This window comes from Aspergillus heteromorphus, assembly GCF_003184545.1.
Source record: "Aspergillus heteromorphus CBS 117.55 chromosome Unknown BO70scaffold_22, whole genome shotgun sequence".
NCBI classification, from domain to species: Eukaryota; Fungi; Ascomycota; class Eurotiomycetes; order Eurotiales; family Aspergillaceae; genus Aspergillus; species Aspergillus heteromorphus.
The window spans coordinates 201,025-222,809 of NW_020290427.1; the positions used below are offsets into that span (position 1 = coordinate 201,025).

Consider the following 21,785-nt stretch of genomic DNA (forward strand, 5'->3'; position numbering starts at 1 on the left):
TGTTTAATTTCCCTCCCACTCCCAAATTTATGGCTCATCTAATTCCCATCAACAGGCGAGCGGAAACCTCGGCCCAGCCGTTCTCCAAGAACTCCTGAACGCCGGATTCCAGGTAACAGTCCTGACACGAGCCGGAAAGGCTTCTCAGTTCGACTCCCGCGCTCATGTAGTCGAGGTCAAATATGATTCGATGGAGTCCCTCTCCTCAGCCCTTGCCGGCCACGACGTTGTCGTGAACACGCTGGGCGCAATCCCCAGAGACATCCACCTCCGACTGATCGATGCCGCCGTTGCCGCTCAAATCCCACGGTTCATTCCGTCGGAGTTTGGCTCGGACACCACCAACGCCAACGCGGCAAACCTCCCCGGCTTCGCCGATAAAGTCGCCATCGCACAATATCTCGACGATCTGTCCCGAGAGTGCAAGTTGACATATACGCGTCTGCTCACTGGACCGTTTCTTGATTGGGGTCTCATGGCCAAATTCCTGATTGACTTGTCAGGCCCAGTCGTGGACTTGTACGATGGCGGCGATCGCAAGTTCAGCACAACCACTCTTTCGGGAGCAGTCAAGGCTGTCGGCGGTATCATCCGGCATCTTGATGCCACGGAGAATCAGGGGGTCTATGTGTCTGAGAGAATAGAATATAAGATACCCCACCCACTTTTTTGCCCGGTGGTTGAATCTCTAGATTGACGGTATGATTATAAAACGGAAAAGTCTTTTATTTTGCCCAAAATACTTCCCTATGGGTTGTATTCAATACTATATCATTTTCGAGTATCTGTATATCTTTGTTTTATAAAGCGATCTCAATATGAAAGAATAAAAGAAGGTCCTACAACACCTTCTTTCATGGAAGGCTGTCCAGGTGAAACCCCTCTACCCTCCACTATCTAACTAGCTAGCTAGCTGGTACCCAAATTTTCCATCGTACCTAATCATAAGACCTGGTATTCACCAGTTCAATTTCTTCACTGGGACTCCCATCTTGGGCCAAGGAAAGTATCAAAGACGCATCCCTTCAAGATCGTCTCCCGACAGCCATCCCCATCCCCATCTCCATCCCCACCCCCAACGCGAGTTCCAATTTCTCAACCCCGATAACCCTTCTCCATTTGAATTTCAGATACTACAGCTCCCTCATGACCATCCACCACATGGCGAAGGTCCATTGTCCGTAGAGCGATCTCCTCTCGCGTATCGACACCCTTTCTTCCGCTTTATATTCGGAGATCGTGTCGTCTGCACACCAGGGTACGACGGTTGCGCTCGCTTGCGTGGATTTTCTGAGGTATCTCTTGCCCGATCAGCCTGTGCTTTTCTGGTATGTGTAACAGGTTGGAATTGTGAATACACGGTCCCCTGTGGATTTGACTTGATTTTGTTTGGTTTGATTTGACGTCCTAGCCCATGATGACAGGTTACTCCCATAGTATATCATCTCTGCGCTTTTTATATTTCTTCTGGAAATCCTTGGCGACCGATCACACCCGGAAACGCATCGCTGTGTAGAGGCCATGGATACCGTGGTGGAGCTTTTTCGATAGGTCAATATAAGAACCGATGGAGAGTTTCGGTCGTTTCTCGAGTTGTCGCAACAGTTGAGAGATGTTTCAAAGATTAGCAATGCCAAAAGCCGGGAACAGCGTCGCTTTCAAAGTGTTTTGGCGTTTGTGTTACGGGAGGCTGTCGATGAACTCTGCCGAGGCAGGAGATCCACGCGACGCCATCCGCGTGCTGGTGGATAGGTGGATGTCCACTTGAACAGTCAAAATATGGTCAGGCTCCGGTGGATATTCAGAGCTGAGAGAGACCTACTTATGGCAGGGGAAAAGTGCAAATGACACTGCGAATCTTAACAACAGGCGAAAGTCCAATATGTAGAGATTGGATATGCTAGCCTGAACCCGGAGTTGCAACGGAACTCTCCAAGCAAAATTGGAGCTACAGGAAGAGCATTGCTACGAAGATAAGATAATGTGGAGCAGAAGACGAGTGACATTAACAAATCCCAGGTCTCAAGCCCCTCACAAACAGCTCCTACACCCTCGCCGGAGTGGGAGAATACAACGCAAGAAGTCTATCGACATCAAAACAAATCAACATGCAAAGCAGAAAAGTGGCAACGAATGGCCAGGTCGGACAAAAAAACCACAAATGCTTTGAAAAAGAGACAAGGAGAGAGTGTCAAAGGAGTGACCAGGTCGGACATAGGGGACACAATAAGAGGGGGGTATATGATGGTGAAGGAACGGCCAGGTCGGACATGGGGAAGGCAATGAGAAAGGAAATGTCTGATGGTAAAAGAGTGACCAGGTCGGACAAAATAGAAACCACATATGCCGTCAAAAGAAGAAAAGGGAAAAGTGTCAAAAGAGTGACCAGGTCGGACAATGGTAAAAGCAAGAACGCAGCAAGAACGCAGCAAGAAGGCAAAAACTCCATATCCCAATCCCAGACACAAGGAAAAGACAAAGGAAACCCATCTCCATCTCTCCACCAAGCAATCTGACCTGTGAAGAAAGTCAGCTTGAGCTGAGCAAAAAGAATGATATTACCTACCCAACCTCGGACAAAATCAAGCCACCAACGCCGTCCCGTCCCTCCGTCTCCCCATCTCTCCAAGCACCCTAATCAATGAACAAGGTCAGCTTCCATTGAGCAAAAAGCATGATATTACCTACCCAACCTCGGACAACATCGAGCCACCAGCGCCGTCCCGTCTCCCCATCTCTCCATCCCCCCAATCGACCTATATCGACCAGAAAAGGTTAGCTTGAGCTGAACAAAAAGAATATATTACTTACCCAACCCCGGACAACAACTAGCCACCAACGCCGTCCCATCTCTCCATCTTCCCATCTCCCCAAACAACCTAATCAATGAGCAAGGTCAATTGCCATTGAGCAAGAAGAGTATATTACTTACCCAACGCCAAACAACACCAAGCCAACAAGCTTCTCCGTCCATCGCAATCGATCGCAAGTCGGTCGCCGGAGCTGCTGTACAGTCAGCAGGGGTGGCTGGTCCCGGTACAACCAACCACCAAACGAGCGACGAAAGGAAATACAAGGAGTGTGAAGCCAGTTCAAAGGAAACAGAGGGAAAAGCAGAATGTGGCAAGGAGTGGCCAGGTCGGACAAAAAAATCCACAAATGCTTTTAAAAAGACACAAGGAAATAAATGAAATGACAAGTGACACCGGTCAAAGGAAGGACAAAAGGAAATCCATGAGAAGACAGATCAAAGGAATGACGAAAAGGAAATCGATGAAAAGTCGGGGTAAAGAGCGTGAAAATGAAAGAAATGAAAGAAAGACAGTTAAAAGAGGGAACGAACGAGCGACTCGATATACATGGTAACGAGGGGAAAGGTCATAAGACCGAACAAAGCGAGGGCACCATAAGCATGGTTAAAGGAACGGACAGGAGCAACAGGCTCACAGGAACGAGCGACACGAGAAGAACGAGAGGAACGACGACGACGCCGGGGACGGTCAAGGGAGTGTGAACGGCGAGGGGTAAGATCCCCACGCCGCCAGGTGTTTTCACCCGGTACAATCCACCGGGAAATGGTAACGACAGAATTGGCCTCAGTGAACTGAACCCGCTTCGTCGACTTGTCCTTACGAACCGCAGTCAGAGCTGCGTCTGATGCAAGGACCTCATCGACTGACGAGCTCAGCCGCCGAGACCGGGAAAGAATGGAACGGGGGAAAGGAGTGACAGAAGAAACAGAACTGGCAGAAGAAGGAGTGGCACCACAAGGAGGCCGTACCGGACCCTCCTTGGGCATAAAAACAGAAGAAACACAAGAAAACGCAGAGGAAAGCGAGGATACAACACGAGGGAACATCTTGAAAGCGTAGAGCGTTGAAAACGATACTAGTCAAGGAAAGCCAGGTGTGAGGAGAGAAAGGAGAGAAGAGGAGAGGAGAGAAAGAAGTCAGAGGGGAAGACGGGGGGGTATGAACAGGAGCTCGCCGTCGTGGAAACGCAGATTGGGAAGGTGGTTGCTGGAGGCACCCGGGGAAGGTGCATTCACTCGCCCAGACGGCCACCCCACCGTCGATGCCAGTCGGGGATGGCGAGGGGAGTATGGCGAGACTGTATGCAAATGTGCAACAAGCTAGCTACGCCATTCCGACAATGTTATGCCACCTCGCAAGATAATCTGGAGCGATTTCCGTCTGGGAGGCTTCATGTTAGACGCCTTGGTGGTGATATTGCTGGGGAAATTAGGGCTAGAAGAAACAGCGGCGCCTCGGTGCCATATCCAAGCAGAGATGGAAGGATCCACTCGGTCGCTGGGGAGGTAGTTCGAAGGCATAGTACTAGTAACTAAGGCCTTGTGTACCTTCAGGAAGTAGTTGTAGTGGTAACCGCAATTACTCTTTGCCATATTGCCTTGTCTATAGGATATTCTTTTTTTATTTCGGGCTTACTTTGCACTAATTACTTCTCTATTTCTCGAAGACCACGTCGTGACTGCCCCGGAGGCGTGGAAACATCCCATCAGACACAGAACCGCAGTGCGCCCGTCTATTCCATGGAAGACACATTCAATGCTTGTCGAAAGTCCCAAACATTTCCTGCAGTAGAGAAAACTATCTGGGTGGATATGTATAATCAAATTAAACCCAACCTCAAATAGTATTGAGTCTCATTCTTGATCTTTCCAACGATACTCGGGTCTATCTTCCATCATATATAGTACAACCTTCTCAGATCGCCATAAACAAAACATTACCATATAACCTACTCCTTAGCAATGTGGTGGTGAGCTGCAGCACAGGTTTCATAGCCAGTCTATCCCTACTCTCCTGGGAACTATATTCCCTCGTCCGATACCCCGGCAATGAGACACGTTTATACCAGGAAAGATGCAACCACCGAAACAACACCAACCCGACCAACCCCTGGATCTACAACAAAATCCACAGCCTAAAATTTCTCGACTCCTTCATCTCCTTCATCAACGAAATCATCCGCCTCCACAGCCCCAGCTTCCAGACAGCACGGAGCGCCAAACAAGACGCAGTTCTACCCGGCGGGTATTTGATTCCCAAAGACGCCATCATGATTGCAAGCTGTGCAAGTCCGCACAAGAACCCTGTCCACTGGGATAACCCGCTGCGGTTTGATCCTGGTCGCTGGGCGCAGGACGGTTTCGCGACTCAGAAGGCCCATCAGGGGTCTTACACCCCTTTTGCGGCAGGAAGGCGCGGTTGCGTGGGGTTCTGTCCGATCCCAAGTTTGTGGTAGTAATGACGGTGGATTTCTATGCAAGGATAACAAGGAGGGTGTGTATATAATGAATATTGGGTCAAGTCCCAATTATGACTGCGCATCGGAGTTACTAGTTTTCAGTCTGGGGTTCTTATACAGAATTTTTAGAGGTCACACAACTAAAAGATTCAATTCGACCTCAGTCATGCTAGATACTGTGCGTTGGGTGGTGCGACAGATTGCTTGCTAGCGGGTTCCTTTTCGGGTAAGCGCGTGTTGCGCGGCCGGAGGGTCTTCTTGTTGTACATCCCTCTTCTCTTCCCTTCTCCCATCTCATTGCTTCACCTCTTTCCTCCTCTCTTCAATGGACTGATACCAGTCCCTTCAATGCAGCGTGTCTCTGATGTACACTACAGGAAATAGAACGAGCTCTGGGGCCCTGACCATCCAAGCAGAAACGGTTGACGTCGCTGGTGCCCCTCGGGTCTAACGCAGAGCTGGTTAATTCTCTCTAATCATACCTCTACACCTAGAATCGCACGGTATCTGCCCTCTCGATACTCCGCATACCTGTCACCGATCCATCTTGACCAACGCCTTCCCGCATTTCGATGTCCTCTACATTGATACCGCTAAGAAGATTTCCCACACGTTTTCGTCCGGTGTCGTGAATTGGGGAGGAACACTGGGCTGTGCAGCAGTCGGATGTCCCTGGACTATTCCCCAAGACTTGCTCGAACGAACACTTTCAAGCCTAGCACTGCCATGAAAGGCTGCCATATTACCAGAGGACGGCCAATATGGGGCCTAGTGCGTTAATGTTATTTACGCGCGGGGTAGATCGAGTCCTCTAACCTTCAGTCCGTACAGGTCCTGAGTATCTTAAACCATTACGGAGTTGTCGCTATAGCATTACACTTTGTCTATCACACCCTCTGCCAGGATTATAAATGGCTTTGCACTCGGCACGACGCCTTGGAGTTGCTTCTTTTTTGGCACGCTGATCTCTACAAGCTCTGACTGAAAATCCTTCGACTCAATTGAGAACCTGATCCTGCCGCTGCAGCTTGGTGTGACGTCGCGGGCAGAATACGTACTGCCTGCACACATTGCCGCTTTCGAAAGGTATGGCCATTTAGAATCGATATTCTGTGCCTGAAGCCGTGGGCGAATAAGTATACTCCCATTCAGTCCACTATCACGTTGACTTTCTAACTACCTGAGACGGAAGACGTCAGAGATGTCAAATATCCGTTGCGATAGGGCTCAATTGCGTGCTTTCAGAAAGTCGGGGGCCGAGCAAGGGACAGAGAAGGGGAAAAAAAGCCACTGGAAAGCAAGTAACCAACGAATGGGCAAATGAACAAGCAAAAGTCCCGGTCGCAGGATCGAGTCCCTAGCAGGTTCCTTCAGGAAGTCCACGTGTACCACGTAACGCGGTCGCCTTGTTATCTCTCCCCCCCTTATCATCACGCAAGCTTACGCGGATGCCGCAACACAACCACAACTCCTCACTTTGTTGGGAACGCCCCAACTTCTGGGTACCGATATTGCTTCCCGAATTCATGATCCATTGGGATGGAATCATCAAGCTGTGCGAGCGACGGCTCGTTTGGCCCTACTGTTGAGGGTTGTCGCGGAGACTTCGATTTCACGCTCAAATTTGAAAATATTGTTCTCTCGATCCTCCCGTCGGCTGTGTTTATTACCCTCTCGATTCCGAGAGTCATTTTGCTCGCCCGCAGACCGTCCATAGTGGGCGGGGCATTTCTCCAGTCTGTTAAAGTTGTATGTCTCGTCGTCCCATCTGAATGGTTGAAACCCTGAAGCGTCTACAACTGACCGGTGCTCCAAAACTCGAAGACAGCGGCTGTGATTCTCTCGATATTATGGCTTGTCCTTCTGGTTCTGAGCTGTATCGAGTCACTTACCTTGCCTATCCTGTCCACCACGGCCAACTCGCTAGATTTCATTGCGTCGATAAGCATCTCCCTCCTGGCCATTCTCGAGCATTCTCGCTCTCTTCGACCGTCAATTCTACTGAGCGCATTTCTCTCGCTGACTATCCTCTTTGAGATCGCCCGAGTCCGATCTCTCTGGCTGTTAGCTCATACTCACTTTGAGTTAATCTTTGTCAGACTTTTCACTGCGGCGATTGTTTTGAAGGCTTTTCTGCTTCTGTTGGAATCCCTGCACCATCAGAGGCGGTCACAGTGCGACCGGAAGGCACATAGCCCCGAAGAAACCTCAGGGCTATACGGGCTTGGCACCTTTCTCTGGCTTCTTCCCCTTGTTATGTCTGGCTATAAGAAGACACTGGATTTATCAGATCTTTTTCCTCTCGAACGACGTGTGGCGGTAGAAAACCTACAGAAGACCTTCGCGAAGTATGCGCAGCGCAGCAGCTTTCACGGAGACCAGAATGGGTTGGCAAAAGCAGTTGTTCGCACATTAGCGATACCCTTTCTTCTGCCAGTTGCGCCTCGACTCGCCCTGGTCGGATTCACACTTTGTCAATCCTTTCTCATTGAGACGATATTAAAATGGCTCACCGATCCGGACACCGACCTAACAATCAAGAAGGGGTATGGCCTGATTGGTGCGACGGGATTGGTGTACGCAGGGATGCCGATTGTCACTGCCCTCTATTGGTATCTCCATGAACGCGCTTTGTTTATGCTGCGGGCATGCTTGGTCTCGGCAATATACGAAAGGACAACCCAGAAGCAGATTTCCGCTCAAGATGACAAGGCGGCTGTCACATTGATGAGCACTGACGTTGAAAGGGTTCAGATGGGCCTCATGCAGCTGCATGAATTCTGGGCCAATCCCCTCCAAGTGGCAATTGTGAGCTGGCTCCTCCAGCGCCAGATCGGGACAGCCTTTGTAGCGCCTCTGATTGTTGTCGTTCTCTGCGCCATCGCATCTAGTTTCGTGATGCGATTTGTTGGCCCGAAGCAAATGGCTTGGATGCAGGCAATTCAAAAGCGAGTCGGGCATACTTCCACCGTGATCGGGACCATGAAACACTTGAGGATAGCAGGACTGACTCAGCCGGTTGAGGGATCAATTCAAAGGTTGCGCAAGGACGAACTCAACGCTGGAGATAAATTTCGAACCTTTCTCGTCACCTCTGTGGGCATTGGATTTACACCATTGCTTCTGGGCCCCGTATTTGCTTTCGCGTTTACCTTTGGCAACTTGGATCCCACTACCATCTTCACCTCCCTTGCCTATCTCCAGCTCCTCTCCGGGCCGTTTTCTACACTCTTTCAAGTCGCCCCGCAGCTGCGTTCGGCTTTTGCATGTCTGTCGAATCCAGATATATTTAGAAGAAGAGCCTAGGTATGATTTTCGCCAACTCGTGGTGACAAATGCGCCTCGGAATGATGCATCCCGGGACGAAAAGGCTTCCGAGGCGAAGTTGCCATCGCTGGTGAAAATCACAGCTGGGGGCTTCGGCTGGCAGACCGACGCTTTGACGCTGAAGAACATCAATATTTCAATATCCGCAGGTCTGAACATGGCTTTTGGTCCTGTTGCCTGTGGAAAGAGCACACTTTGTAAAGCATTGCTAGGAGAGACTCCGATTGTATGCGGCGAAGTCTTCGTACGGACCAAGTTTCGCCAAGTCGGATACTGCGAGCAAATTCCCTTCCTCCCCAACGCGAGTATTCGCGACATCATTCAAGGCATTGACGCCTTTGATGCGGAAAGATATGCGAGTATTATTGACGCAACAATGCTTTCTCGCGACTTGCAGTTGCTTCCCCAAGGAGACCAGACCCAGATCGGTAGCGAGGGACTCGCCCTCAGCGGCGGTCAAAAACGGCGAATTGCGCTGGCCAGAGCATTGTATCTTCAGTGCGATCTGTTGATTCTGGACGATGTTCTCAGCGGACTGGACACCGCGACCGAGGAGCACATATTTCGTGCCGTGTTCGGCCCTTCAGGTATTCTCAAGGCTAGAGGAGCGATTGTGATACTCTGCACAACTGCTATTCGACACCTCCCAGCGGCTGACTTCATCATCGCGCTGGGAAAGGACGGTACAATTGTGGAAAGGGGACTTTACAACGAGCTTGTCGCAAATCGCCACGCTCTCCGCGGTCTCGATTCGCAGGCCGCCGCCAGCGAAATATCTCCTCCACCATCCACATCAACAGTCTCATCGCCACCCACACTCCAATCTCCAACTGCTGGTCAGAAAGCACTCAGTACTAAGCTCAAAGTCAACGAATCGAGCAGAACTATGGGTGATACTACTGTTTTTGCCTATTACTGCCGAAGCATTGGCCCTGTCCTGCTCGTTAGCTTTGCTGCATTTGGCATGTTTTGTGGGTTTCTCTTCAACTTCCCCACGATCTGGGTAAGCTATTGGAGCACCGATGCCTTCAGCCAATCCAAGTCTTTCTATATGGGGATATACGCCCTCCTACAATGTCTGGCCCTGACCAGCGTTCTGAGCGAGGCAGCCATCGGTATGCTGACCATCATCCGCACGGCTGGATCGCGTCTGCACGATGCAGCGTTGCGAACAGTTATTTCCACCCCCTGGTCCACCTTATCACAGACCGACACTGGTATAATCACCAACCTCTTCTCGCAGGATTTGAACCTGATCGATGGTGAACTTGCGCAGGCATTGATCAACACCTCCCTGCAGCTCTGGATCGCGATCGGAGGGGCCGCGGTGATCGCCATCTCCTCGCCCTACATCATAGCCGCCTACCCCTTCATCCTGGCACTCCTCTACGCGATCCAACGATTCTACCTTCGCACATCCCGCCAGCTCCGCCTCTTAGATCTGGAAGCCAAGAGCCCGCTCTACACGCACCATCTCAACACGATCAATGGCGCAGCCACTCTCCGAGCTTTCGACTGGATCAAGCACTCAATTTCTGTGAACAACACTTTGCTCAACACCTCCCAACGCCCAGCCTATCTCTTGAATATGATCCAGCGATGGCTGTCCTTTGTCCTCGACATCGTCGTCGCCGTGCTATCCGTGCTCATCGTGACCCTGACCACTCAGCTTCGTACCAGCCCCGGCTTCACCGGCGCCAGCTTAGTCTCCCTCATGAGCTTTGGTAAGACGCTGGCTGGCCTGGTGCGGATGTACACTGTCCTTGAGACATCTATTGGTGCTGTAGCGCGTATTAAAGCGTTCGGCGATGAAACTGGCCCCCGCGAGGAGAATCGGCCACTTGGGGAGGCGGATGATAGCGTGGGACTCCATGCGACCTGGCCTGATAGGGGTAGAATTACTGTCCAGCATGTTTCTGCTTTGTATAGGTAAAGTTTCCTTTTTGCGTTTTCGTATTTTTGATGCTGAGTTTTAATTTTGAATCATATGCGCAGCGGTGAATCAATGAGTGCAACTGTGGACAATTCACAGGACCTGGCCCTTCGAGATCTTACATTCTCAGTTGAAGCTGGACAGAAAGTGGCTATTTGTGGGAGAACCGGAAGGTCAGTTTAAACCGGATCCAGGGCCAACACATTACTCACTGATCATCAAAATCCAATAGCGGTAAATCATCCGTGATTCTCCTCTTGCTTCGTCTTCTGGACCCAGTCCAGTCGTCGTCCAATACCAACAGGAACACGATACTAACGATTGACGGTATACCCCTGCAAACAATCGACCACTCCACTCTGCGTCGACGTCTCATCGCCGTCCCACAAGACGCCACCTTCTTCCCAGCCGGGACCTCCTTCCGGACGAACCTCGACCCATTTTCCGAGGCAACTGACGCTGAATGCCAGGCGGTCCTGGAGCGGACAGGTCTCTGGACCCTAGTGACTGCGCGCGGGGGGCTCAGCGCGGCGCTGACGCCTGACACGCTAAGCCACGGGCAGAAGCAGCTGTGGAGCCTGGCACGCGCCGTGCTGCGGCGCCGTCTGCGTGACGGTGCGAGGGAGCAACAGATCGTGGATAATCTCGCTTCTGCAAAATCAAGATCGGTATCAGTGTCAATAGATTCCCCTCGCGTGCCAACCGGCGGGGTTTTGCTCCTTGATGAAGTCGATAGTGGGGTGGATGTGGAGACGCAGAGGATGATGCATGATCTCATCTGGAGTGAGTTTGAAGGGTATACGGTTGTTATGGTGGGGCATCGGTTGGACATGGTGGAGGAGTTCGATAAAGTGTTGGTGATGGATGCGGGTCGGCTGGTGGAGGAGGGGTCGCCGAGGGAGTTGATTGACATTCCTGGGGGGTGGCTTAGGGGGCTGTGGATGGTTGGGAGAGGGTGATTCCTGCGTGGGGGTTTATGTATAACCTCAATGTAGGGGCAATCGAGTTTGTACTTCTTCAATACCTGGTTGCCCTCCAGCATCCTTTTGCAGTTGTGATTCTCCGTCTGCGATTTTCCATCAACGTCGAACATCCTCCAGGTTGGTCGGCCAAGATGCGCTAGCAGGGCAGGCGACGAGTACACCCCCCTATATTATAAACCATACCTATATACATTAACCCTTCTCTAGGCATCCCTGGGATCCATCGATGAAAAGACAAACAGAATAGACGCTAGCCCTATAGAGTGCAAATATATGGACACATGAATCAAAGCCCCTCGACCAGGGTCCAGGTGTCCAAACACCTGGACCAGCATAACAATCCCAAATCCACCCGGAAAATAGTCCATAAGAACCATCAAATAACGTTCAAAGACACGCCCGACATCCTCCCAGGCAACTCAAACACTGCCTCACGACCACCCCCTCCCCGGGATCCAACTCAACCATCGGACCCTTCCCCGGCTCTAATTCAAAGAACGGCCCTCTCTCCGCCCCCATCTCATATCTTTCCTGACTGTGCAGTTCGTTCCGCTGGTCCCATATACTATCCGGGGCCTCTACAGGCACGAGCTGATGCGTTAAAGACCCGGGGCCTTGGTGCATTTGTGTCTCTGAGATCTGATTCTGGTCCCGGATGGCTGTGTCCCTCCTCTGTCGACGACGGCGGATGCAGAGGGCGGATAGAAGGGAGATGATTAGAACGCCGCCGACTGTGCTGCCGATTATAATACCGATTTTTACGACCGGGGAGAGAACGTTGTTGGTCTTTGTGGGGGTGCTGGAGGTGGTGGGTTGGGGAGTACTGGTGTTTGATGTCGTGGAGTTTGTTGAGCGCGTGGCGAGCACTTTCCATGTGTTCTGCCAGGTGTCTTCCCAGCTGTTTGTTGAGCCGGAAATGGTGGAGTCGTTGTCGCCGATTGTGACTGTGTCGACGATGAAGGATCCGTCCGGTCCGGGTGCCTGGGCGAGAAACCATTTGCCTCCGAACCAGTTCACGCCAACGAAGGCTGCTTGCAGAAACGCACGACCCAGAGCAGGTGTACTATTCGTGGCCATGCAAGGGAAGTACTGCGTTGGTGTCTCCACCAGGGGGGCCTGCAGAGTGAGATTCAACAGCGCAAAGGGCGCCTTGATGGTGATATATTCATTATTGAGATTATTCTTGCCGAACCTGAACGCCAGATAACTCGGAGAAGTGACGATGGCATCGAACTGCGGGTCGGAGGTATTCCAGAAATAAAGACCATAATCCGGCTGGTACGTGACGGGCAACTCCGCAGCGAGGGCATCACAGGCGCTCTGAGGCAGATACAGGTACGGATTTGCTGGATCGACAATAACCCTAAGCCCGGAAGCGAGGGAGGAATTCCCCTGCGCCAGGAGACCGGACTTGTTGGAGTAGTTCCAGGGCGATCCGCCCTCTGCCACGCCGATGCCCAGATCGAACAGCTCGATCGGAAAACTCCCGCTCGAAAACGCCTGCGCCGATACGTCTCCCATCACGCGGTTCTGGTCGTAACCACCCAGTAAAAGCGAGCCTGGGATCCCCAGCGGGGCAGAGCCAATGTGCATTCCGTATGAATACGACGGGATCTCCAGCGACCCGGACTGGTCATAGAAATAGCTGGTGATGAAGGTGGCGTTGATCTTGATCACCGCCCCGAACGTCTGGTTGATATCAGGACTCCCGAGCGATAGAATTCCAACCTCTAGCGGATACGCCTGTCCACCGGGATAGGTCTGCCACCCCCCGGCTATCGTGATCAGGTCGACTTCCGGAACGGCGGATCCATCAATGGTCATCCAGTCTATCGCGCGTGTTGCTCGGGCGTACACCGGTACCGCGTCCGTGTATCCCCAGGACAAGTCGCCCCAGTTTCCGTCTGGGGCTGTTTCGATCGAGGTGTTATCGAGGGTAACGGATATATCGCTGTCGAAGAGACCGGCTATATCCCCATAGCATACGGACGAGAGCGTCTTGTTGTCGCAGATCGAGGACAGGAGGATCCTGCTTTCCCAGCTCCCGCCCGGATACAGTGCCACCTCGGATGATGGCACGACCAGTTCGGTGTAGTTGCTCCCCATGGACACGGTGACTGCTTGCCACGGGCCGTCGGGTCCAAATTGTTTGTCCGACCAGGTCACTTGTCGCGGGACGGAGCAGAGGGCGCGGTTGAGGCTGAGGATCCAGAGGAGGGCATGATGCTGTGGGAGCCTCATTTCCTGATTGAATTGTCTGTTGGCGATCATATAGGGTATGTGTTAACAGGAATTTATGTGAAGAGGCTCACTCGAATCATAGAGGTAAGGCGGGGAGATTATCCTCGAACATTTGGCAGAGGGCTGACTTGGAAGTTTCCGAAGGTTTTCTGGGAAGGATGTTAACCTGGATCGATGGCGGGCATACCATGGCATAGGATACCTATATCAGGAACACTAAGCGCCCCTAATGTGTTGGTTGTTTGTACCTAGCCGCCTGGGCCCTCATGTTAGCATTTTGCGAAAACGTCCTAAGTGGACGAAACGATGGGAATGTGATCATCCTGAACACAGAACCCATATAGCACACACGCACAGAAGAAACTACTGTATGATCCAAGCATGGACTTGCATAGTCAACGGATTATAAACAAATGGGAATCAACGATTGACCGTTAGCTGACAGGGTTTAGAGAAAAGCGCAGGGTCGGTGTCTAAGAATAGTGGTTCCATGCAACACATAACGCATGTTAGCGCTGAGGTGGAGTCCGGGTATTAACTCCAGATCAATCCTATCAAACTCACATAGGGCAGACAGTAGAGGGGTACAGCGGGAGACAGAACGGAAGCGATCAAGATCAACCAATCAGAAAGCCAGAATACGCCCTGCATTTATCGCCTATTTATACTGTCCCAATCTGCCATCGCCACGAGCCTTAGCGCGTGTCAGGTCCTGCATGAGCAGCGCCTAACCGCCCATTCATGCCTCGAGGCCACCCGCTGCCCTAGGGCTACAGACGGTCAGACCCTCCGACCACCCCCAAGACATCACCCTCTTCTCCTCCTACCTTCCCAAACGTGTCGCAATCCTATCATTCCTCAATGGCAACCCGTTCCCTCCCTCAACCATGATAACCATGCTCTCGCCATCCCCGAGAATCCTCCGCGCCCTCTTCCTAGTCATATCCTCTCTCCTCGGGATCGCGACATTATCACAACTCCCAACCCCGGCAACACCACCTCTGCGCGACTCCAGGACGCAAATTGACTGGTCGCGATTCGCATACACCCAATATGCCACCGATCGGTCGTACCTGTGCAACTCGCTGATGATCTTCGAGGCCCTGCACCGACTACAAAGCAAGGCCGATCGCGTGTTGATGTACCCGTCGAGTTTCATGAAGTCGGAAGATGACCGTTCACCGGAGGCGCGGTTGCTTCGTTTCGCGAGGGATGAGTATGCTGTTAAACTCACGCCGGTGCAGGCGATTCTGAAGGGTGGGGGCGGTGGTATGTTGTCGCATTTCATCTCATCATACCATGTCCCAATTTCCTCGTTCTTTTCTAGAATTCCCCACTAAACATGATTTGAGAGCAGCCCCCTGGTCGCAAAGCTACACCAAGCTCCTCGCCTTCAATCAGACGGAATACGACCGCGTGCTTAATCTTGACTCCGACGCAACCCTCCTCCAGGTCTGTCTCTCTATATCCCCCCCCCCCCCCATCTCTCCCCCCGAGCTAAGTATCTCCCACCCAGCCAATGGACGAACTCTTCCTCCTCCCGCCCACCCCCGTCGCCATGCCCCAAGCCTACTGGCTCGACCCTACAGACCGCATCTTCACCTCCGGCCTCATGCTCATCCAGCCCTCCACATCCGAATTCCTGCGTCTAATGGACGAAGTCTGGGACGAGACGACCTCCCCCGCCATCTACGACATGGAAATCATGAACAAGCTCTACGGCGACAGCGCTGCAGCCATCCCGCACCGTCCGTACCTCCTTCTCACCGGCGAGTTCCGTTCCCAGAACCACGAGGCCTATCTGGGTAATGCGCAGGAAGAGTGGGACGCGCAGCGGGCTTTGGGGCAGGCGAAGTATTTGCATTTTTCGGATTGGCCGGTGCCGAAGGTATTTCTCACTCTCACAGCTCAGCTCCCTTTTCCCTCCCCCAGGAACGATGTGGTATGTTTGGTGTGCTAACGGGCTTGTTTGGTGGTGATTATAGCCGTGGGTTCCGGCCACGCACTTTATTATTGAGCAGAGCCAGCCGCCGTGTGAGATTGATCCCGTGACGGGTGAGCGCGATGATTGTCGTGTAAGGGAGCTTTGGCTGGGGATTTATAGTGATTTTACGGCTAGGAGACAGGTATGTCTGATCTGGTCTGGTCTGCTGTGACGGACGCGATATGCAACGCTTGTACTAACTCGAACAGGAGATATGTGGCGCCGCGCTACAAGATGAAGACGATGAAGTTAATGGTGAAGAGGAGTCGTCATGACAAGACGGCTTGGATTTTCCAAGGATGGATGGTCTATGATTACGATAAAAATGTTCTTGCTCTTCTCCTTTACTTTGTAGACGACGCTGGCCGTTCTAATATATATATATACTATATATAGTATATGTATATATTCTCTCTCTCTCCCTGTTTACTAGATTTACGCACGACCACCGTGATATTGATTCGATTCATTTCTCTTTTTGAATTCCTTGCTATAAACCGACAACTGCGCATTGCGACCTAAAAAAGCATCGAAGAGCAGAATAGAGGAGGGCGGAGTGTGATCTTGTTGCGGGGATTCCATCCTGGCCTGCCTGGCATTGGATTGGCATCTCCAGTCTCCTGATAGAGACCGTAATGTAATGTGCAAAAAAGAATGACCGACGCAGGATTCGAACCTGCAATCTCTTGATCCGTAGTCAAGCGCCTTACCATTGGGCCAGCCGGCCTTGGATGATAGTTCACGAAGATTTAGTGCATGATAAACAAGAGGTAAAGGGAAGGGGCCCATGAAGAAACAGTGAACGTACAAGCGAAGCAATAAAAGTAAAACATGGATAGGGAAGCAGGTGGATGTTGTGATAACTCAGTCTAAACACCTAAACATATGGAATAGTGGCTACGAAATGGGAGTTGCAGGTTTGATAATCGACTTGACATGTCGTCACTCATACATTGATCTATTACTCGTTCGTTGCTATATAACAGTCATATAGACGTAAAATGATATACAAAGGATTGGATATCTCCTTAGTTGCGGCGCATGGAGCGCTTGGCGACACCGCGCTTCTTGAGGACACCCGCGTCGACGAGGGACTCGTAGTGGCCGGGACCGAAGTCGGGCTCGCCGCCCAGGGTGCCGAAGATGTCACCGATGTAGTTGCTGGGCTTGACGCCGGCAGCGAAGGTGGAGTTCCACTCGGCGAGGATACCCTCGACGATCTTGACACCGGCGCGGTAGATGTTCTCGACGGAGGGCTCGTAGGAGCCGGTGCTGGCGTAGAGGAGGTTGTCGCGGGCGGACTGACCGGGGTACTCACGGTCGAAGTCGGAGGCGGTGCGCATGACGATGACGCGGCTGAAGTCGGTGATGTTGAACTTGGCCGCGCGGAGGAGGGCCTCCAGGGTGGCGTTGTCCTCCTGGGCGCTGGCGCAGTAGTTGCCGGTGCCGTTGGTCAGGAGCGAGGTGTAGTTGCCGAAGGTCTCACCGAGGATCACGCCGCTGTAGTAGACGTCGCTAGTGGCGACGTCGCACTCGACGACGGAGGGGGCGCGGGTGCCCGCGGCGTAGATGCCGTCGGGGGTCGCGTAGTTGGCGCGGTAGGCCTGAGCCTCCTCGCTGTCGGCCAGGGTGGCGTTGCTGGCGAAGCTGACGGCCAGCTTGCGCAGGTTGTCGTTCACCTCGAACACCTCGGTGCCGTAGATGCTGCCGGGGTACTGCCAGGGGTAGTAGGAGCCCTGGGGGAAGTAGCCGGTGGTGGCGTTGGCGGGCATCTCGCGGATGTCGATCTCATACTGCAGGGCGACCTGGACGGCGTAGCGGGCGAAGGTCACACTACAGATGGTGGTCTCCTCGGGGTTGACACCGGCGATACCGGCGATGAGGAAGTAGGTGTGGGTGAGGTCGAAGATGGGGTTGAAGACGATGGACGAGACAGTGACAGCGGCATTGATCTCGGACTCGCCGGTGACCAGCTGGCAGATGCTGTAGTCGGCGGTGCAGTGCACGTCGGGGAACAGAGGGGACGCTCCGGGGATGGTGATGTTGTGCGCCAGGATGTCGAACTCGTCGATGCCCCACCAGATTTCGGCTTCAGGCTCGAACATGGAGACGATGAAGACCTTGGGGGTGATCTTCTGCTCGGGCTGGGTCTGTCTCACGGCGAGACCCTTGGCCGCGGGGATGGAACGGGCAGCAGCCAGGGAGGACAGGCAGCTGCTGGCGAGCAGCAGGCCCGTGGAGAGGGATTGAAGGAGCTGCATGGTGGGCGGGCGAGGCGAGGCTTGTCTGGAGAGAAGACCGTTGCTGGCTGGCTGGCTGGCTGGCTGGTGACTGCCGGGGCCGGGCAGGAGGAGCTTTTATAACCGCGCGTGAGGGGTTTTTTCTCGCATCATGGGGAGTCATCGGCGCTGGCCGATCCACATCCAGCTGCCCACATTCTGGAAAAATTTGAATCCAGGCTGGCTGATTAGGAAGGATCCGCGCTGATAGCGGAGACTGAGCAGTTGGAGCCTTCGAGAAGGGACGGACAGGCCAATGATAGCCGGCAATTGACCCCATCGGAGCTGTAGCTCATCCGCGAACCGAACCGGTTGCTGGGTGGTTGCAATGGGGGCCCACCGACAACGTGAAGACTTGGGGCTGCGGACCACGGCGGAACTTGGAAGGCATGACCACACGACACGTCCTGCACGTCAACCACATCGGACGGATCCATGGTCAACTCCCATCGAGCGTTGATAGCAGATAGAGAGAGGGCCTTGCCGGCGGCGAGATCCGAGGGCTAACGCAGGAACAACAGACGGCTGGAGGGCTCGCGATAGTCGATGGAATGGCGTATCGTGACGGCAGGAGATAAGAGTGATAGATAGCGGGCTATCGGGGAGCGATTTTAGCGGGCGAAACAAATTAATTTAGATTGGCTTATCGTGGGTGGCCTATTACCAACAGCCCAGTGATATCGGTCCCCACCGGAAGACCTTTCACCCCGTGCGTCCAGCATTGTCGCATTGCATGGGTGGGAGGGTCTGATAGCGATGGTGAGGGGGGATGGCAGGCAGCAGAATATCGTGCAGCAAGGAAGGTGGCAAAGCTGAAGCAGGAGAATCAGGAGAAGCAGAAGCAGAAGCAGAGAAAATGAAGCCGAAGAAGGCGAAAGGCGGGGTCGAGAGCACGTGCCGGTCGCCCCAACAAGACAAGGCCGGGCAGTCGAATATGTCAAATGGATGAAGCCATACAGTGTCTAGTTTTGATTATTGCGACCATATGAGATGTGAATGTCCGGGGTATATATTTTGTATATTTTCCCTTGACTCTACAGACGCGACCGAGGATTGCTGCACAGCCAATCAGGCGATAGAAGGAGTGGACCGGAAGGAACCGGCTGCCGTGCTGCAAACAAGGCAAACCCCGGAGGAATGCGGAGGGAGACAATGAAAGATCATGTGACTATCCTTCCGCCTGACAGGCACGTGACACTTGCCATTCTTGGCCATGGCCGTCTTCTTCTTCCCCTCTCTCCCCCTTTTCCTCTGGTTCAGGATCAACAATGCCCTCGAGGGTCTCTGCCATGTCTGGATGTTGAGTAGCAGGGAGCAGGGACTGCCTGCACGAACCCAGAATAGTCGCGCAACTACCCCTGGATCAGTGTCTCTGAATGATACTTCTTTAACTTACCTCTCCAGGATATCCGTCGTCTCAATTAACAATCCAAGCCCCTGCAAGATCGTCGATCGCAGCCCACATGGACAACAAGACCCTGGAATACCGGAGACCCAACTGTCGGAAACCGTTAAACGCACCAGCAGAGCCCGCTGCATGCCAAGATCGACCTTCTCTCCCTGGTCCACATCCCAGCCTCAGAGGATGTGTTGCTTGGCTTCGGGTGTCTAAATATTCACCCGATATGGTCGATCCCTGGCCCCGCGCGCAAGAGGATTCATCCTGGTCGGTCTCCGACCATCCCCGCACATGGATGGCGGATTCTGCGCGCCACAAGGCATCGGTGGACAGTCCACGCGGAAGCCTGCCTGGATGAGATGGTGGACCCGGGAGGACCCTGTGAGCAAGTGCAGCTCATCGGGTCCACCCGGCGTGCCGGACCGGTGACATCCTGGCTTCTGGTACTCTTCTGGTGGGTTTCCGCTGCTCGCTGTCAACCCGCCCGCGCACCTTTTATCGGTGAGGTCGCAATCTGTCGATGGAGCGTACCATGGTGTCGACCTTTGTAGCGGCGCCGTGATGTCGGGTACGCGAGCCACGCTTGGAGTGGACAGCAGTCGTGTACGCTGCCATACTGCGGTTAGATGATCCGGAGAATCCTGCAGGTGCACGACGAAGTGGAGCAATCCGTAGAATGGGCTTCACGGGTGATGACTGGTTCTTTCCTAGGGGACGCATGGATGATAAAGCGTAAGTATAGACGTATGAATATCCAGGCAGACGGTCAAGCGGTTGTAGTAGATGGGAGATACAGGAGATACTAATGGCCAAGCAACGGCCAAGCAGCAGCCAAGCAGTGCCAGTACATCAGCTGGGTCCTCCAGCTGAGTGGTTATCTGGACCAAATATATACTCCTGGATGTCTGAATGCATCATCCTGCTTCATAGACTTGTCCCACCGACCGTTACCTCGTGCCACTGATTATCACGCATCTATCTTTAGATGGATTGGATCCTTCACCGGGCATACTCACACCATTAACCCACTCGCGACACGCCGATCTCGGGAAATATCTCCTTCGCATGACGACGAGGATGTCATCGGCCGGGAAGACGTCATGCACGTGGGGTCCGACCCCATGACGTCACCTCCCCTCCTCCCGCCCGCCTTTTATACCCACGCTGTCTGGCTCCAAGCCGGCTTTCCTGCTTGCCCTCCACGCCGTGCTGTTTTGTTGTCCATAGACTGAGATACCCAGGTGAGTTTCTGTCTCGCGTATAGATATCTGATCTGTGTTGAGGGGGAGTTAAGTTAACAGTGACAGGTTGACTTGATCACCGCTTCCTTACCTTGCCTCCATACCTCCCTCCATCTCCACGACACACCTACCTTCCCAACCTTCCCCCTCAAACCACAAACACAACCCACACCCACCAAAATGGTCGGCTCCATCCACGAACGCATCCGCGAAGACCTCCTGGCCAAAGAGCGTCGGCTCTGGACGGCGCTCACGTCCGCGGACCCGGGCCCCGAAATCAAGAAGATGTGCAACGAGGAAGCGAACCTCCTATTCCCCAAGCGAGACATCCTGCACCTGCACTCGAAGCCCTCGATCAGCGAGGCGCTGAAGCCCCCCTTCCACCACTTCGAGGAGTACGAGCTGCAGGAGGTGCGGGTGATCGTGATCGATCTGATGGCGGGCACGGTCACGTACAAGATCAACGCGCGGCGCGGGGAGCAGTCGTACCACGGGACGGGGTCGACGACGTGGAGTCAGGCCAGTGATGGGGAGTGGAGGATCGTGGTGCATCAGGAGACGCTGATGTGAATGTGAATAAGGAGGATTTGTATTAGGGATGGGATGGGATGGGGATTCAGGTAGATATGACAGACGCTGGCGATTCGTTTCGACTTCTATTTCCATTTCGATGTCTTGGGGGTTCTATCTATCTAGTCGTTGAGTGAGTACATTCTTGCTGCTGTTATTGAGTCACTTTGATGATGAATATTACGTGATATGAGACGATCCACCACACCACACCACACTACCAACCCAACCCAACCCAACCCAACCCAATCCAACCTAGTGTCCACCACGCAGTATCTACTATCAACCATCTACTATCTCAAGAAGTACTAGCAGAAACCTATTTCCCCTCGCCAATTGGCCCTGACCCAATCCCCCATAAGCAACCATCACGTAGTGCATGACCAGGCATAGATTTAATATATTGAACGACTAGGACCAATAAAAACGTTGCTTTTCGGGGGGGCCGGCCCGGGCTGACACCATTCTCCGTCAGGTATCACTAGTTAGTAATCGGTAATCAGTAATCACTGCATAATCGGGTCTAACGTCGGCCTGCGGAGCGACTAATCTACTAA

General features: G+C 52.9%; 7 protein-coding genes and 1 non-coding gene across 8 annotated transcripts; 4 read left to right on the forward strand and 4 right to left on the reverse strand.

The window, feature by feature from the left end:
- Positions 1-55: 55 nt before the first annotated feature.
- Positions 56-697, forward strand: BO70DRAFT_296344 (aromatic alcohol reductase; the record flags this gene model as incomplete). The annotated part of the gene is made up of 1 exon (XM_025539532.1): positions 56-697. A coding segment is annotated over one exon (642 nt), but the record flags the coding sequence as incomplete, so codon positions are not given.
- A 5,335-nt stretch (positions 698-6,032) lies between these two features.
- On the forward strand, positions 6,033-11,490 carry BO70DRAFT_388826 (ABC transporter; the record flags this gene model as incomplete). Its single annotated transcript, XM_025546020.1, has 7 exons — positions 6,033-6,046; positions 6,825-7,020; positions 7,096-8,543; positions 8,578-8,599; positions 8,657-10,527; positions 10,594-10,704; positions 10,764-11,490. 7 exons carry the CDS (start codon positions 6,033-6,035, stop codon positions 11,488-11,490), a joined length of 4,389 nt encoding a protein of 1,462 aa, XP_025397175.1.
- A 157-nt stretch (positions 11,491-11,647) lies between these two features.
- BO70DRAFT_364132 (aspartic protease) lies at positions 11,648-14,100 on the reverse strand. Its single transcript, XM_025543734.1, has 3 exons — positions 13,958-14,100; positions 11,988-13,800; positions 11,648-11,958 (listed from the first exon to the last, which is right to left on the reverse strand). The coding sequence occupies exons 2-3, from the start codon at positions 13,753-13,755 to the stop codon at positions 11,891-11,893; spliced, it is 1,836 nt and encodes a 611-aa protein (XP_025397176.1). The 5' UTR covers positions 13,756-13,800; positions 13,958-14,100; the 3' UTR covers positions 11,648-11,890.
- Positions 14,101-14,591: 491 nt separating this feature from the next.
- BO70DRAFT_364133 (nucleotide-diphospho-sugar transferase) lies at positions 14,592-16,205 on the forward strand. The gene is made up of 5 exons (XM_025543735.1): positions 14,592-15,024; positions 15,113-15,207; positions 15,272-15,643; positions 15,741-15,881; positions 15,949-16,205. Exons 1-5 carry the CDS (start codon positions 14,652-14,654, stop codon positions 16,012-16,014), a joined length of 1,047 nt encoding a protein of 348 aa, XP_025397177.1. The 5' UTR covers positions 14,592-14,651; the 3' UTR covers positions 16,015-16,205.
- A 189-nt stretch (positions 16,206-16,394) lies between these two features.
- On the reverse strand, positions 16,395-16,466 carry BO70DRAFT_t237. The gene has a single exon. It is a non-coding gene; the product is annotated as a tRNA-Arg (tRNA).
- Positions 16,467-16,767: 301 nt separating this feature from the next.
- Positions 16,768-18,000, reverse strand: BO70DRAFT_354534 (purine-nucleoside phosphorylase; the record flags this gene model as incomplete). Its single annotated transcript, XM_025541871.1, has 1 exon — positions 16,768-18,000. The coding sequence occupies one exon, from the start codon at positions 17,998-18,000 to the stop codon at positions 16,768-16,770; it is 1,233 nt and encodes a 410-aa protein (XP_025397178.1).
- A 206-nt stretch (positions 18,001-18,206) lies between these two features.
- On the reverse strand, positions 18,207-20,137 carry BO70DRAFT_398466 (uncharacterized protein; the record flags this gene model as incomplete). The annotated part of the gene is made up of 2 exons (XM_025546782.1): positions 18,207-18,521; positions 19,949-20,137. 2 exons carry the CDS (start codon positions 20,135-20,137, stop codon positions 18,207-18,209), a joined length of 504 nt encoding a protein of 167 aa, XP_025397179.1.
- Positions 20,138-20,626: 489 nt separating this feature from the next.
- Positions 20,627-21,511, forward strand: BO70DRAFT_364136 (nuclear transport factor 2 family protein). The gene has a single exon (XM_025543736.1). The coding sequence runs from the start codon at positions 20,839-20,841 to the stop codon at positions 21,226-21,228; it is 390 nt and encodes a 129-aa protein (XP_025397180.1). The 5' UTR covers positions 20,627-20,838; the 3' UTR covers positions 21,229-21,511.
- The last annotated feature ends 274 nt before the right edge of the window (positions 21,512-21,785 follow it).

Excerpts from the sequence above, each read along its gene's own strand:
- BO70DRAFT_364132 (XM_025543734.1), bottom strand. The coding sequence starts at position 13,755 with ATGAGGCTCCCACAGCATCATGCCCTCCTCTGGATCCTCAGCCTCAAC. Across the intron at positions 11,959-11,987 it reads TGAATTAGAGCCGGGGAAGG|GGGGTGGTCGTGAGGCAGTG; the intron begins GTCCGATGGTTG and ends GATCCCGGGGAG.
- BO70DRAFT_364133 (XM_025543735.1), top strand. The coding sequence starts at position 14,652 with ATGCTCTCGCCATCCCCGAGAATCCTCCGCGCCCTCTTCCTAGTCATA. Across the intron at positions 15,025-15,112 it reads TCTGAAGGGTGGGGGCGGTG|CCCCCTGGTCGCAAAGCTAC; the intron begins GTATGTTGTCGC and ends ATTTGAGAGCAG. Across the intron at positions 15,882-15,948 it reads ATTTTACGGCTAGGAGACAG|GAGATATGTGGCGCCGCGCT; the intron begins GTATGTCTGATC and ends TAACTCGAACAG.
- BO70DRAFT_364136 (XM_025543736.1), top strand. The coding sequence starts at position 20,839 with ATGGTCGGCTCCATCCACGAACGCATCCGCGAAGACCTCCTGGCCAAA.